This window comes from Convolutriloba macropyga, chromosome 3 (genome assembly GCF_964194025.1).
Source record: "Convolutriloba macropyga chromosome 3, txConMacr16.3, whole genome shotgun sequence".
NCBI classification, from domain to species: Eukaryota; Metazoa; Xenacoelomorpha; order Acoela; family Convolutidae; genus Convolutriloba; species Convolutriloba macropyga.
In genome coordinates, this window is record NC_134470.1 from 58,249,175 (window position 1) to 58,266,031 (window position 16,857).

The 16,857-nt window shown below is 38.6% G+C and overlaps 1 protein-coding gene across 1 annotated transcript in view; it reads right to left on the minus strand.

Moving 5' to 3' along the window:
- Window positions 1-16,857, minus strand: part of LOC142336314 (poly [ADP-ribose] polymerase tankyrase-2-like) — a 104,264-nt gene that overhangs the window by 51,703 nt on the left and 35,704 nt on the right. The window contains exon 7 of the mRNA XM_075385058.1: window positions 16,145-16,288. Coding sequence (XP_075241173.1) covers window positions 16,145-16,288 — 144 coding nt within the window. The remainder of the gene's footprint in view (window positions 1-16,144; window positions 16,289-16,857) is intronic.

Sequence of the window (16,857 nt, forward strand, 5' to 3'; positions counted from 1 at the left end):
TGCAGAATGAAATTTAACAATTAGTTTATCCCTGAATGTTTTACCCAGCTTTTCGAGCGGCGTCGATATTTTTCTATGTAGATCTGTATATGTTTCTCTCTCTATTATACCGCACGCAAGTCTATTCTTTCGCAGCTATTCCGGCAATCTGTCGGCTATATTCCTTTGGGGCTGTTCTTAAGAGCAGACACTTGATTCCAAGTAAAATTTTCGATGTTCCCTATTATTGCTTTTTCCCATTGATTCCAAGATTTAATTCCTGTTGATATCCCAGTTTACACTGCAAAGTGGTGGTATGCATTTTCAAACTTTTTCAAAGATATATATCTGTAATGAATAATCCTCAATACATTGTGAAACGGAATGGATTCGATTTCATTTTTTATGACGATGATCAACATGATGAAGTGCAAACAATGTTGGACTACATGTATTACATCAGCCATGACGTGAAAAATTTCAAGCTGATAGAGAAAGTCGTTTTTGTGGGTGACAGTAACGTGGTCAGGGCTTTTGGTGCAAAAAACGAGAATGCTAACATGTGCAATCTGCCCATTGAGGTGTTATCACAAGGTGGAAGAAGAGCAGCTCATCTCATTCAGCTTTACCCACGAATTATTCAATTCAGAAACATTGTAATAATGTTAGGCGGCAATGGTTTCAACCACGTCACTCATGAAGTTATATTCAAATACTATAGAGATTTGATAGAGCACTTGCCCTTTGAAAATACGTACCAATTGCGAATTGTACCGTTGTTTTCGAGGAAAGATTGCAATTCTGTTAAGATTAATGATTTCAACAAACAACTAAGAAAAAATTTCAAGTCATATTATTATCCCAATCGCTTTGTGTCGAGATGCCATTTTCTTGATGAACCTGAACATGAAAAATGTCATCTACAACACAAAAACTATCACAAACTTACCAATCTTATGGTCAATATAGCTAACAACTTGATTTACAACAAGCATAAAAACAAATATTGATTGCTACTTGATTGTTTGGTTGTTTGTATAGCTGATGATAAATTCAATCGTTATATGTTCTTGGAATATATCATTTTGAATTTTGTTTTAATTTGAATGGTTGCTCTCAATCAATTTTGGTCAGTTTGGTTTTTTAAATAACAGCAGTCAACCTCTCAGTGGCTACTATCTAGGCGCTCTCCTTTTTTCGAATTTTTTACGTTTGGGTTTGGTTTTTCGTTTTACATAAATTACCAAGATTTTCATGTTCGACTTGTTTCAACTGAATGGTTTTTTGACGAAGCTTGGGCTTGAACTTTGTTCTTATAGGCTTTAGCTTCCATCTCTAATGCTTATTGATACTGATACTATACCTTCTAGCCTATCATTATGAACGAAGAGTTTATTCAACTGCGAAACGACATCAACATAAATTGCACTTAGAAAAAATTTTTGTGCTAAAATCAAACTTTTTCGGACTCAAACTGTTGTTTGCTTTTCTTCCTAAGGATTTGAATGAGATTCTACTGGCTGGCTGCTTTGCCTTCAAATTTTTCTCTCGTGGTAATTTTTCGTTATCGGTGTTCTTTTGCTTACCTAGAGCTTTTCAAACCTTTAATTGTTTTTGAAATTTTTGAACTATGTACAGCGTTTAAGTTATGAAGTTTCCTTTGAAAAAGAAGTTCTATTGTCACACTTCAAACCTGTTTTCAGACAATTCTGTTTAAAAAACTTGCGTTGAAATGTCATCCAAAGCAGGTCGTGTGAACAAAAGGTCAGGACAAAATGTAATCAGTTTCTCGAAAGGGGCACTTACGCTTCAGAATGTGAAAGAAGTAACCAATTTTTTGCCTCTGGAAGACGTTACCAGTCAATCTAACACAACTACTCCAAACATTGTAAGTTCAAGGCTTTGAAAATTTACTTTTTTAACCATATCGAGATGTTTGTTCTTTAGCATCAACTGAATAAAATCGGCGATTTGTTGACAGTTAAGCAAAAGAGCATCCCCCAGTATGTAGTATTCGAATTTTTAAAATGCTTAGGTAGTTCCTGAAAGACCAACAAGTGAAAAAAAAGGTCTATCACAAGCTGATAGAGATCAAGTGGAGGCTGCTAACAAAATTGCTTTGTTCAGTGATAAACATTGTGGCTCAATGCGCGCTTTGAACACCAGTATCAAACTAGGTCTTGCTGAGCGCCTGGAAGTTCAAGTAAGTTTTTCTACCAGTTTTGCCATCAATCCATCGTTAAACAGCACAGAGTTCATCTTTGTACTGAGTGATTTCATGTCATTACTACATTGTTAAATGAAAATAAACCTTCCTTGAAACCGAGACCTTTTGTTGCTCCTTAAAATTGACCTGTCAGTTAAGTGAACTTCTTTTAGCGCTTTTTTATAGAGGTCTTAACAATTAGTGTATCTCTGCTTTAGCAAGGCAGCTACGTGGACGTGAAACTTGATGTTGTGAACCCTGAAAACGGAACATATATCTGGCAATCTCTGGTCAAAAGAATGGGCCACGAGGGTTATGTAAAAATGGCTGAAAAGAAAATGTGTCTCAAAATCCAAGAAAATATGAATGATCCGGATTATGAACCAACTCTTGAAATTCCCGATGACCCGGAGTTAACTTTGCATGAGAACGTTAATGAAGTACTTTTGAGTCAAGGAAACCCAACTGTTAGCAAAAAACTTGATTTTGTCCCATCTCAGCATGTCTTAGAGTCTAATCAAAATGTTGCTGAGAGTGAATACCCCATAATTGATGGTGATGATGTCAATCGAATCTTAGGTGAGGCCGAAAACGATGATCAAGCAATGGGTATACTGGAGGATTCGCTAAACTTCGATTTCAGTGGAATTCCACCTGGCGAATCCGAGGTCTGTTATTTTCTTATTTTTATCTGATTGTTAGTTTTTTTTTGTTGAACTTCTGTTAAAAAATTTGAAGCTTGGAGTTCTGTCAAAGATAAATTGAGGTCTGCTTGTCTTTTCTGAGGTTTGCTTTCACAATTGTTGATTTAGGCTGCAGCTGAGGGAAGTCAGGCCAAGCGAGCCAGTTCTACTCCCGGTCCTAAGAAAGTTCGAAGAGGTAAAACTATCAGGCCTGACCAAATTGAAGAGTCAAACACCAATAGTCTTCTGAACCTCGTTTTGGTAAAGCAGTTAGAGGCTACGCAAAAACAGAATGACACCCTGGCCTTGCTCAATAACACTATCAAGGAGCTCAATAACAGTGTACAGGGTTTATCGAACCGAAATTACAATCAGTTGCAGCAGTTTTCGAATCAACTGAAGTTCTTGGTTTGTTTACACTTTGATATACTATTTTTTTTCTGCAATATTTCTATCTCCTCAGTTTTTGATGATCTCTAAGTTTAGAATTGTATTTTTTTGTGTAATTTCAGAGCTCCCAAATTGCAAAGATGGGAGTTCTCCGGCCGGAGCCAAAAAAACCTGAGGAGGGAGACGAGGCGTTGGTTATACTCAAAGGTCCGAGTCAAGGTCAAGATCTAATGAAAGTTGACTGAACTACGCCTCAAGCTCTGGCGCGAAATGCTACTAAAAAGCTTTGGACAAAAGATGAGATTATGGAGCATCTACTGTCTCCCAAAAGGTCGAGGTCAGGAAACTCACGGGAAGACTTTTCACCTGTTCGGAAAACTCATTTGAAGAGTTGAGTTTTGCTTGTTTTTTTGTCCCTAAATTCTCAATCCTGTCGCGTTCACTTTTTGCTAAAAAGTGAATCTGTACAGAGCACTTAGTCTTTGGTATTTTTTTTAGTCTTTGGTAATTTTCAGTCTTTGATAAATTTTAGTTTTTTATTGTTTAGATTTGTGCCGACGAAAATACGACGATAAGTGGCTGGGAATGTATGAGTTGGCGAAGACAAGTCTAAACAACCTGGGAAATGAGTTGCGTTCTGTTGAGCGAAGAAGCGCAGGAAACGACTCCGGTCAAAATTGAAGAAAACTGTTGTGATCGATTTCCATTTCCGTTAACTTGCCCATTGTATCTTGCTTTCAAAAGTTTAGTATTGGCGCTCATTCTCCTGCTTCTGTATGTGATAAAAAATTTTTTATCAAGTTTTGTGGAAACTTTAAAGTCGATGGACAAATTACCTTTGTTACTGTTGCTCTGAAAGTTTTCTGTTACGTTTTCTATATGGACACTAAATAATTTTTGTCAAATTGGCGTTAAATATGTGCTTTCCACCCAATGTGCAATATCATTAGCTGTCTCGTTTGCTTCTGTTTATTAAATACAGTTATGTATTTTACTGCTAGCGTTGTTTGTTCTGTAACGTCGCCAGACCTAACAAGTTTTGTGGAAACTCTTAAGTCGATGGACATATTACCTTTGTTATTGTTTCTCCGAATGCTTTCTATTAGATTTTCTATATGGACACTAAGTAATTTTTGTCTAATTTGCGTTAAACGTGTGCTTTCCACCCAATGTGCAATATCATTAGTTGTATTGTTTGCTTCTGTGTATTAAATACAGTTATGTATTTTACTGCTAGCGTTGTTTATACTATAACGTCACCGGTCCTAACAAGTTTTGTGGAAACTTAAAGTCGATGGACATATTACCTTTGTTATTGTTTCTCCAAATGCTTTCTGTTACGTTTTCTATATGGAAACTGAAAAACTTTTGTCTAATTTGCGTTAAACATGTGCTTTCTTTCCAATGTGCAATATCATTAGTTGTCTCGTTTGCTTCTGTATATTAAATATAGTTGTATCTTACTGCTAGCGTTGTTTATCTATAACTTCGCTGGTCCTAACATGTTTGTTAATGTTGCTTTGGTAAGCTTTCTTTTGTATTACGTTTTCGCTTGCTTTTGTATGATTTTGCTTTTGTATGATTTTTGCCTCAATATGGGATTTCCATCTCATATGCAATCTCATTTGTTGTTCTCATTTTTTAAAGGATTGTTCATAAAAAAACTAACTTTTCTTGACATTGAGTTTTACATTCGTCTGAGAGACTCATCATTTTAAAAATTTTTTTAAGATATGTTGTCAAAGAAAGTTGACTGGCCAATTTTGGCACAATGCGATTTGTTTGCGGTAAAACGATACGTTGAAACAAAATTCAGATCAGCTGAAGAATTAGTTAGGCCTTTGTCTGAGCGAATTTTCAATAAGAGAATATCAACCGAAAATGTTTGGAAGGACACTTATGAAAAACTTTGCCATGCGTATGGGTCGTTGGAACCTGATTTTCACATCTCTTACGATAAGTATGATGGGTATCGTTTAATGTATTGCGGAAAAGAGACTCTAGCTGTCAACACTGTTCTTCGCGGTAAACCAATTGGTTTTGTGAGACCAATTCCAGATGGTGTCACAGACTGGTCAGTTATGCGGTCGGAAAGAACTGGAGAAAACTTATTACTTGTTGGGCCAATAAGATTTGTGAATTCGGACTGTTCGCCAAAATGCGACTACGACTTTTCCAGTATAACTGGTATCGTGCAACTGAAAACAAAGCAACGCATTTTTTGTGGGCAGGAAATTTTAGTGAAGTACGGCGCCGACTTCTTTGAACAAAATCAATGTCGTTGTGCAACTTGCGAAAAAATTACGGAAAAAACAAATTTGATTTTCTCAGAACTTTTGACAAGTATCATAGAGGAATTTTGCTTAAAAGCTCTTATTGAAAGTAATTAGCTATGTGCACAACCGAAGCGGAAAAACAGATGTTGCGTGAAAATCATCTTGCGAGACTCAGTAACGATTTATATGCCAAACCTAAAATTCTCGCTCCCATCAGTTTTACGGATTTTGATTCAACGGAAATTGCAAGTGACAAAAATAATGATGCAACTTTTGCAGACCCTTTTGTTGAAGTTCTTGAAACAAATGTTGACAGTTTCGTTGCCCCAATTCAGAATGTAGAACAATGCGCATTGTTGAGTGATGATTCTCGCAGCTTCATTTTAGAGGTACCGCGAGTGTCTTCTCCTTGTGCTATATTCCCGTGTGTACTTGACTGCTCAGTATCTTCAATTTGCGCTCAAGACAGTATGTCATTAATAAACAATGAAGAAGATGCTATTAGTGAAAAACTTTTTGCTGGCAGTGTTGTTGAAGTTTCTGATGCATGTAAACTGCTTGAAATGCTGTGTTCCAAACTACATTTGTCTGACGAAGGTTCTACGCTAGTTTTTTCTACAGTGAAAGCCCTACTTCCGAGTGTGAACTGTTTACCCTCTGGTTCATCTTTCATTAAAAAGATGAAGTCAAACTTTGACTCTTCCGCGAGGGCTTTGATAAAAGTTGAGAATAGTTGTTTTTCTGTGTGTTGAATTTTCGCTTCCAACTTGGTGATATCGTATGCAGGAATTTTGACCAAATTTTCAACTATGCCTCCTTCAGAGAACGATATCCAGAAAGCGATTTAAATTCAAATACAGCTCCAATACCAAAAATTAGAAACAATTCAGTCCAATTAAGTTTGATTCTATCTACTGATTGTGTAAATATTAAAAAATCATCTTTCAAAAAAGAGCTTTGGCCAATTTGGATGCAAATTGTTGATCTTCCTCCTATTCTTCGAACAGCTCGCAAAAATATTGTCTTAGCAGCTTTACATGTTGGTGCCGAAACCCCCGATTGGGATCTAATCGTTCCCCTGTTGCGCGGAGAGTTGGTCTCGGAAGTTGAAGTTCCCGTTTGCAATGAGACCTCGATTTTTGTGAAGTTCAAATGTATACTTCTCATTGCTGATTTATGTGCCAAAGGTCACATTCTCAACATGTTTAAATTCAATGGTTTTTTTGGGTGCCACTACTGTGAAGCAGAAGGTGTTACTATTGGTCGTACTCATGCGTATTATCCGTATCTTCAGGAAGGGAAAATACGCGAAACTAACATCCACGACAATTATGTGAAATACGCTGAGTTGTTTGGTAAAGATAAAGTGGCCAATGTTGTAGGAGTGAAAGGACGAAGTGCATTTTCGCTGATAATAGAAGGCTTACCCTTGGCAGCTCCCATTGACTACATGCACTGCGTGCTACTTGGAGTTTTCCCGGAGATCCTAAAGCGTGTTCGTACTTTACTTGATTTTTCTTCACGTATTTCTATAAATGAAACAGTAATAGCGTGTCCAAGAGAGATGATTGCTTATTCGCGGAAAATTCGTTGTCTAGAGGAAATGGGGCAATTCAAAGCCAATGAATTTTTTAACTGGATGTTCTATATAGCACCTGTTCTTTTCTATGACTTACTTTCGCCAAACATTTACGAAGAGTTGCTTAATTTTGTCTTTGGCGTGAGACTTCTTCTCGAGTCCAGTGAAAGTGCAAATGTTGAACAGGCTGAAAAACTTCTGGATTGTTTCTGTAGAAGAATAGTAAACTTTTTTGGAGGAAACGAAAAAATTTAAAAAATTGAAACAATCAACACTCATTCTCTTCGCCATCTCAGCCACCAAGTTAAAAGGTTTGGTCCACTCTTTACTTGCTCAGCAATGAGTTTTGAGTCCGCTAATAGAGTACTGGGCGAAAACTTTTCTGGTTCTCATCATGAAGTTGAAATAATATGCCGTAGACTATTACAAATCCATTGGCTATATGACACAAAATTAAAAAACGATTTTCTTAAGAATCATTGGCTCAACCTAATGGGACAAGATATTGAAAATGATTCAAGTTATCATCATGCTATGAAGGAGACAGTGTCTCTAAAGCAAGGCCGAGATCTCTATTTTGACGCCACATTTTTCAATAGACAGAAAGTGAATAACGTCTATTTTGATTCTCCATGCTACTCTCGCGCACCAATGTCTGGTGATTGTAACAGTTTTGTGTCTTTTTCCGTCGAAGGTGAAGTGAAATTCGGGCAAATTATGTACTTCGTTTCCTTACCAGAGGAGCCGTTCAATTTCAGGACCAACGCAGTCATCGAGTTGCATAAAATTGTTGAGGAAATTGGTCCCGTCAAAGGTATTCTGTATCGTTTAGAGAATACGAAGACCGAAAAAGTTGTTAGTGCTAACAGCCTTCGAAAAGTTTTTCGTGTCAAGATGCAAAACTCAGCTGACTCGCTTGCCATAAGACTGTGCACTTCCTTTGATCACTCTTGAAAATCAAAAACTGACCAACCAAGCTTAAATTTTTAAAGTTGTTTTCCAGTTTCCAATTCTGTTAACTTGTAATGATTTTTTAAACTTGAGACATTTCAATTGAACAATTCACTATTTTGTACTTCAACAGAGGTTTTTGCTATTTGATAAAATTATAAGAGAACTCTCTTGTTTTTAAAACCTTTGACTTTCAAATTGGTTTCTTGTCTTTATTTGGCCACAGAGTTGTTATCCAAACCCCGGTCTCAGTCACCATAGCTCTCCTGGCATTGAAGCCTTAAAGTTCCCAATGTTGATCACCAGGAAAGTTTTGGTCTGACTATCAATTGGCCACAGAAATTTATTTTTAGTTACAGTTAGGTCTCCAGAGTTCTCCGGGCTTTGAGGCTTTTGACTAAGACCATCAAAACTGGCTCTCGTGGTTATTTGGCCACAGAGCTATTATTCAGAGCTGAAATTGAGTCTCTTTCTCTCCTGGCTTTAAGCCTTAGAGTTCTTTATTTTTAACACTACAAAGTTTTCGTCTGACTCTCATTGCTTCTTCGGCATTAGAGTTGGTGTTAAAAGCTGTTGTTAATAATATGAGACCTTACTGGTTTAAGGACTTCAGAGTTGCTTTCAATCCGACCTTTAAAGCTAAGCTGACTCTCGTGGCTATTTGGCCACAGAATTTTTTTTAGTTAAATTTAAGTCTCCAGAGTTCTCCGGGCTTTGAGGCTTTAAAATAAAACCATAAAATCTGGCTCTCGTGGTTATTTGACCACAGAGCTATAATTCAGCTGAACTTGAGTCTCTTTCTCTCCTGGCTTTAAGGCCTTAGAGTTCTTTATTTTGAACACTTGTAGAGTTTTCGTCTGACTCTCATTGCTTCTTTGGCATTAGAGTTGGTGTCAAAAGCTGTTGTTGGTAATCGGAGACCTTACTGGTTTAGGGACCTCAGAGTTTCTTTCAATACGACCTCTAAAGCTAAGCTGACTCTCGTGGTTATTTGGCCACAGAATTTTTTTTAGTTAAATTTAAGTCTCCAGAGTTCTCCGGGCTTTGAGGCTTTAAAATAAGACCATAAAATCTGGCTCTCGTGGTTATTTGGCCACAGAGCTATTATTCATACCTGAACCTGAGTCTCTTTCTCTCCTGGCTTTAATGCCTTAGAGTTCTTTATTTTTAACACTAGCAAAGTTTTGGTCTGACTCTCATTGCTTCTTCGGCATTAGAGTTGGTGTTAAAAGCTGTTGTTAATAATAGGAGACCTTGCTGGTTTGAGGACCTCATAGTTATTTTCATGCGACATTAAAAACTAAGCTAACTCTCGTGGTTATTTGGCCACCGAATTTTTTTTTAAATTTAAGTCTCCAGAGTTCTGCGGGCTTTGAGGCTTTAAAATAAGACCATAAAATCTGGCTCTCGTGGTTATTTGGCCACAGAAATTTATATTTTTTTTAAATTTAAGTCTGCAGAGTTCTCCGGGCTTTGAGGCTTTTAGATAACACCATCAAAACTGGCTCTCGTGGTTATTTGGCCACAGAGCTATTATCCATACTTGAACTTGAGTCTCTTTCTCTCCTGGCTTTATGGCCTTAGAGTTCTCTATTTTGAACAATTGTAAAGTTTTGGCCCTGCTCTCATTGCTTTTTCGGCATTAGAGTTGGTGTTAAAGGTTTTATCCTTCTGAATTGTTGTTTTGCATATGTGAGAAAAATTTTGGGATTCTCATGGCTTTTAAGGTCTTAGCTTGTCCCTTTTCTGAAAATCCGAAACACTGGAGGAGACAGGGATCATACTGGGAGAGAAGTTGTCACGAAAAAACGCAATTCTACCTCAAATGTGGGCGCACATCTTTTTCGACAATCAAACAGAATTATACGTGTTTACGGAAACTGACAAAACATTCAACTATTCTCGTCGAAAAGCACTTGTTGTCTATGCAATGGCCAGACAGGAATTTCATGACAAATAGTAATGTGTTTCTAATGGAGTGAAAAACAGCGTTCAAATTTGACTCAATTTTGTTTGTTTATAAACTTGATATTTCAATTGATTTTCGTTCTGTCTTATTTCATGAAGATGACTTTATTGTTGATTTAATATTGTTTATTGCGTTCTGACGTTATTTTGTGAATACTTTAAATATTTTTCTAAATTTAGTAATTTTGTACAATTGCAGTTTTACTTTCATTTTTTTATTAAGCTGAGAAAATCTAGGTAAACATAGCTCGCATTATCTTTTTATTAAGCAAATGTCTTCAAAAATGTTGACTGCAAAATTAAAAGAACAAATCAGAACAAGAAACATCCAATTGACCTGTAAAAGATATTGAATGAATGTGAAGTCTAAATCTTTCGTTTTTTTCGAAAACATTTCCAAACTATTCCTATCTTTTCTGGAACTATTGTAAAAGCTATATCACAATGAAGTTCTAGAAAACTTCTCCAGAGAACTGAAGCTACTCTGTGAAATGTAGTGGCACTCTGGTGCTCTGAGGCAGCTCTGTCAAGAGTTGTCCCAGAGTAGGCCTGCTCTGAGCCAGCTCTGTCAAGAGTTGTCCCAGAGTAGGCCTGCTCTGAGGCAGCTCTGTCAAGAGTTGTTCCAGAGTAGGCCTGCTCTGAGCCAGCTCTGTCAAGAGTTGTCCCAGAGTAGGCCTGCCCTGAGCCAGCTCTGTCAAGAGTTGTCCCAGAGTAGGCCTGCTCTGAGGCAGCTCTGTCAAGAGTTGTCCCAGAGTAGGCCTGCTCTGAGCCAGCTCTGTCAAGAGTTGTCCCAGAGTAGGCCTGCTCTGAGCCAGCTCTGTCAAGAGTTGTCCCAGAGTAGGCCTGCCCTGAGCCAGCTCTGTCAAGAGTTGTCCCAGTGTAGGCCTGCTCTGAGCCAGCTCTGTCAAGAGTTGTCCCAGTGTAGGCCTGCTCTGAGCCAGCTCTGTCAAGAGTTGTCCCAGTGTAGGCCTGCTCTGAGCCAGCTCTGTCAAGAGTTGTCGCAGAGTAGGCCTACTCTGGGCCAGCTCTGTCAAGAGTTATCCCAGAGTAGGCCCGCTCTGAGCTAGCTCTGTCAAGACTTGTCCCAGAGTAGGCCAGCTCTGTCAAGAGTTGTCCCAGAGTAGGCCAGCTCGGTCAAGAGTTGTCCCAGAGTAGGCCTGCTATGGGCCCAGCTCTGTCAAGGATAGCCCAGAGTAATGCTACTCTGGGAGTTCTTCTGTCAAGTGTAACCGCATATTTCTACTCTGGAGCTACTCTGTCAAGCCTAAAAAGTGACCTGATCAGACTCTGATCCAGCTCTGAGAGTTTTCCTGAATTTACTCTGTTCCAGCTCTGATCTACTCTGGATGTAAGGTACGGGAAACCACTGAAAGCAGCTGGAAAAAGGCCGAATTTGAATTCAAACTTAAAACACCGCCTGCGGACTACAGGAAAAAGCAATCATTGACACCTTTGCCGTCCAACCGACCGGAAAAAGAAAAGAGGAAATATATTGACAACCTTGTCAAAGTGTCAGAGAAATGTTCAAATCAATGGTTCCGTTTCATTTAGATTACGCAATTATACAGAATTCAATCTAATAATCTGAAAAGTATAAAGCTTAATAACAATGCCAATTAGCAACCGTTTAAAGGAACTACGATAACCTAATGCACTATTACTTAGGTTCAATCCGTTTCTTTTGATTTTGAAATATTGACCTTTACCGTATTCACAAGATTGCGTATATTCGTTTGAATGAATTCTTAACTCAAATTAGTTTTAAAAAATGAGTGAGATAAGTTATCATTAAAGTGTCAGAATGGCACCTTGTATAAAAAAAGTGACCGGAAAGTAAAACGAATTAAATCAAAGGGTGACTAAATTCTAAGCAATTTCAGTATCAGACGACGGCTATTAAAATATACGTCCGATAGCTGGAAAAGAGGTTCGATTGCTACCCAGGATCACAATTGGGTTGAACGGCATTGAAAAGAAAAAAGATAAAATGTACCATTTTATAAAAAAAAGACTGCTCTTTAAAAACACATTAGATTCAAATAGCAAGAGTGAAACAGACCAAAACGAAATAAAAAAGCAAAGCAGAAGACCTTAAACATATTCCAAAATCTAATTGAATGTCAAAATCCCTAATTACGAGTCCAAATGAACTGATTGCCAGATCAAATTCAGCCTTTAAACGAAGAAATAAATTTAGATTTCTTAAAGATCTGTTTCTAATGCAACAGTGCTTCGACAAAATTCCAAGAATTAAAAGAGTAGAAAAAAAAACAATAAAACCAAAAAACAATAAAGAAAGTTCAATATAGATGTAAACAGAACAAATCAGGAATCTTCAAAGCTAAACCTCCAAACTAACAAAGCTGAACCCACGAATTTGTTGTTAAGGGAAGCCTTACATGCCCCAAAAGAGCTTTTACCGCTTCAAAAAAAGAACTCTCAAATTCTTTTTTAGACTGAAAAATTGGATGCTTTACAAAAAAAGTTCAATTTTTTTTTACGATTTTTTATATAACAGCCATCCATCTGTTTCGCGGTACTCGAAAGAAATGCCGAAACCAAGTGAGAATACTCTTTTCTCTATTACAGTTTCCTTATTCTACTAACTTTGATTTTGTACTAAAAAAGCTGAATAGTTCCTCATTTCGTTATATTTTTCGTGCGGGCAAATAACCACAATTGAAAAAAATTCTTGACCAAAAAAAATAGTTGGGACTGCTCTGTATTTTCAAACTGCACAACACTAACTATTTAGTACCAAATAAGTATGCAGACAATCCAGACAAACAAGCGTCAAGGGTGACTTTCGTTGTCTTCAGTTTGTGAAGTTATGGGAAGCTTGCATCCAATGGGTGAGGTCATGAAAATTGGGACGGCCGAAAACAAGGATTTTCGATGACTCTCAAAATTAGAGAACAGGATATTTCTCAGAAAACTGCTCAAAAATTTAAAGCTATCGGCCTTGACCAATTAGGCATTTTTCTCAAAACTAAAAAAAACCGATGAGAAAAAATTTCATGATGAGAAAAAATGATCAGACGAAACGCCTGCGTTGACACCACTGACGGACGTTGGGATTGAAACAGTTAGGGTAAAAATAGTGTTCTAAATTATTCTGCAGTTTCATTAGATTCGAAAAAAACGCTATATTTAGCCTTTAATTCGGAGGACAAACATACCTGGCAGATTGCCGAAAAATAGCCGCCATTGATTCCCAAAACTGAATTGGGATTGAAAGAAAGATAAAATGGATAACTGACTAATGAAAGAAAACTTTTTACAGAGCGAACTATTTAATTCATTTTCTTGTTAGACATATCACTGTTACTTAATGAGGGGCTTAACCAATGCCATTAAGCATTAGAGACCGTAACTAAGACTTAAAAGAACAAACTTCAAGTAGCGCGCATCTAAAATTGGGCTATTTGAATTTAGCCCCTTTTCTACTTTTGACTCCGTGTTTTGATACTGATCCTGTTCATTTTAGATTGCTTTGCTTAGCAACTACTTTTTGAAAGCAATTTAAGCAGAATGAACGAACATTAAAACTAGCCTAGGGAAATCAAAAAAAATATGCATCTTTTATGGTCTAAGGGTTGCTCTTCGCATGAGAGTTGAAAATTTTCACGTCGAAGAAAGTTCGATTAAAGCGGGAGCCCCACAGACCACTTGCCTTGATGTCCAGTCGAGCGTCATCAGTAGTGGTGAATTACTAGAGAAAATTTCTTCATCGAGCGACTGAAGTTTTGGCTCTATCTGGATATCGTGGCAAACGTCATCCATCAGGTTTGCAAGCACGTCTCTGATTTCGTTGTGTCGTAGGTGCGTATACCCGCCTTTAGCGCAATGTAAGGCATGGGTGAGGCTAAATTCTTTCCCGCATGGGCATATGGCTGACGTGTTCTTCGCTTCCCAGGTTTAACGAAGTGCTATTCCATCACGGAACTTCGTGAGGTCAAAACCATATTTTGATAACGGAAGCGCGTTAAGCAATCTAGATGCTCCTTTCTCCGAAACCAGCTGGATGGTATACTTCATTTCTGGCAGAATGTTTCCGATTGTGGATTTTATTAGATGAGTTCACGTAGCATGTCTGCTTTCGGTCTGAGACTGATCTTGGTTGTTCTGATTCACATTGTTGAAATTCGAATGAATCATTATTGAATGACGCCAATGGATTTGACAGTTCAATTGATTGCTCAAGATTTTGATGAAGATCTTGTGGGAGGGCGATGTTAAGCCCACCCATTCGGAGAGTGAGAGAAAAAGTTCTCTTTCCTCTTGGATAATTTTTTTGCTGACGATGTTCGGTATGACTCGGCCAAGCTGCTCCTCCACCTTGTCCAAAACCTCGTTCATGGAAAGTGTAGTACGCGAGACGAAGCTCAACTTCTGTGTAACCCCTTTCGTCAAACATACATAGGCATTCAGGGGAGAGGTGAGAGCAAATTGACCAAGTCTGTCCAAACTTTTTGTGTATTTAATTTCTGCATCTTTCAGGAAATGGCCTCAGAGCTTCCGATAACTGATCTCAGGACTCGAGCACCCTACGTGATTTCCACATTTGTTCCTGCAAACACAGTTGACGCTTGGCGCTCGCCTCCTGACTGAATTATCAACTGACACTTCGGAAGATTGACAAGATATCCGTACTTGGGACCAAGCTGAGTGAGCTTGTCGAAGAGTGCCCTGATATCTTTCAACTTACGGACGACGCTACCATCATCAGCATACCATTTTTGTCTCAATGAGTCATTGTGAAGTCTTGTTATTAGGGGAGGATTGCGATTCCATACATTGCCATCGCAAGGGGATCACCTTGTGTCGTACCTTCCTGAGACAGAATGGTCGACTTACCGATGTAGAGATAATACGGATGGCTATAGGAACTCTGTAAGGCAACATGCAAAGATATGCATAAGGTTTTCACGTTCTCTAATGCTGTTCGTCTATTGAGCACGTTAAATGCGTTTTTGGCATCAATTAGTAGAATTATTTCGTTTTCGGGATCACCAAAGCTGTGGCGAAGAGAATGTATGGCATGTTCTATGCCGCATTTCTGGCCCAGGTACAGCTGCATGTTTCCACGAGGGATGTTAGATCTTGCCTGATGCAGTCGAGGATTATGCGTCCGGTGATGCGACGCATTACTTCACCAATATCAATAGGTCTCACACCTGGACATTTTTCCAGAGCCACTAGTCGACAACCATTGTATGCAATCAAATCATCCGGTGGTATTATGGAAGTGGCCAGCCTCTTAGCAAACTTGGCAACAAGCTTGCACAGATTCGTGGAGGTTTGCCCGAAAGCAGAAAATAGTCTACGCCAGTCATCGGCATCGAGACCACCTAGAGGCCCGGCACTTCCATGAGTCTTCATTGCATTCTTTCGGACGAGCCTGGCAGTGATTTTGTCGAAAACATCGGGGTGGTAGGGAAGCATGCGTGGATGTTCGCTCTGAATGCAGTTGGGCTCCAAGGGTTGCCCTTCAGGATGTTTGTCGCGTAAAATTTGAGGACTGGCCTACCGCCTATGAGATCGGTAGGTGCGAGCAATTTATATTTTATGAAGTAAAAACACAGACAAAATGTAGCGCAATAATAACCTGCTGAGAAAATGAGCGCGGCTATTAATAAGCAATATACTAATACCAGTTAGCAGTATACTCTAAGGAACTTTGGTAATCTAAAGTTTTAGTGCCCGAGATATATTGGTTCATCCCGTTCTTTTGATTTTGCTTTTGACCAAATTTCCTTAAGTTTGCTTCATGAATTCTTAACTCCATTCAGTTGAAACAGTGGGGGAAAAGCTAAAACAACCCCTAAAAGGAGTGAGGGAGCCCAAAACACCAAAAACACCCTTGAAACCAAGATTTTGTCCTCTGAGAAGCTTTGGTCAATTGTTCACATGGAGACTAGCACAGCTATAAGAGAGTTAGTTACTCAGTGACTTAATGTCATCCGGGCTCAACCTGTTTAACCTGATTTTGACAACAAAAATGCAAAATCGTCAGACGAACAATAGATCAAGCATAAAATAGATCATACAAACTTTGTCTGAGAGCTATTAAAAACTGAAACAGGTAGGTATAAATTTTAAGTCTGCTCACCGACAGTGGACGAGAGAAGGAATCGCACAGCCTCTATCCTGTTGTACCCAGCAGCAAAATGGAGAGGAGTGGAGTGGCGACCCTCGACATCCCGACAGTCCTTGTTCCGAGGGTGACAGATACGCCGCAGAAGATCCACATCTCCTGAAAACGCATTACCAACCGTCTCTAGGCCGTATTTTTCCACTGGACGAAATCGTATATCGCTAAGATTTCTCTTAGCGGTATCGTAGGATAATTCTTAGCGGTTTTCTTATGTGGTAAAAATTGCTCAAAATAGGCGAAAAACAGACGAGGCTTCGCTCGAGGCTTATTATAGTTAATTGAGACCTTGAAACGCAATTCAATTATCACTACATCAAAACTGGTCAGAACTCAGTAATAAGCACAAGTATAGATTGAAATAATCGAGATAATAGCGTTAATCAATTGTAACCATAAACCGACTAATGTCGGAAGAATTGCTCTCGAACGACATGCGGGTGCAAAAACATTTGACACCACCAGGATTCCACCAACTGACCTCCCGCTCCATAACCAGATGCACTGCCAACTAGGCTATCCGGCCTTATATTTTCATTGCTGCTATCGATTTTATATTAGCAAAAAGCTTTAGTGAGAACAATTGATCACTCAAAAATTTATAAAACATACCCGGCAGATTGCCGGAAAATAGCCGCCATTGATTCCAATAAGCATGATTGGGATTGAAA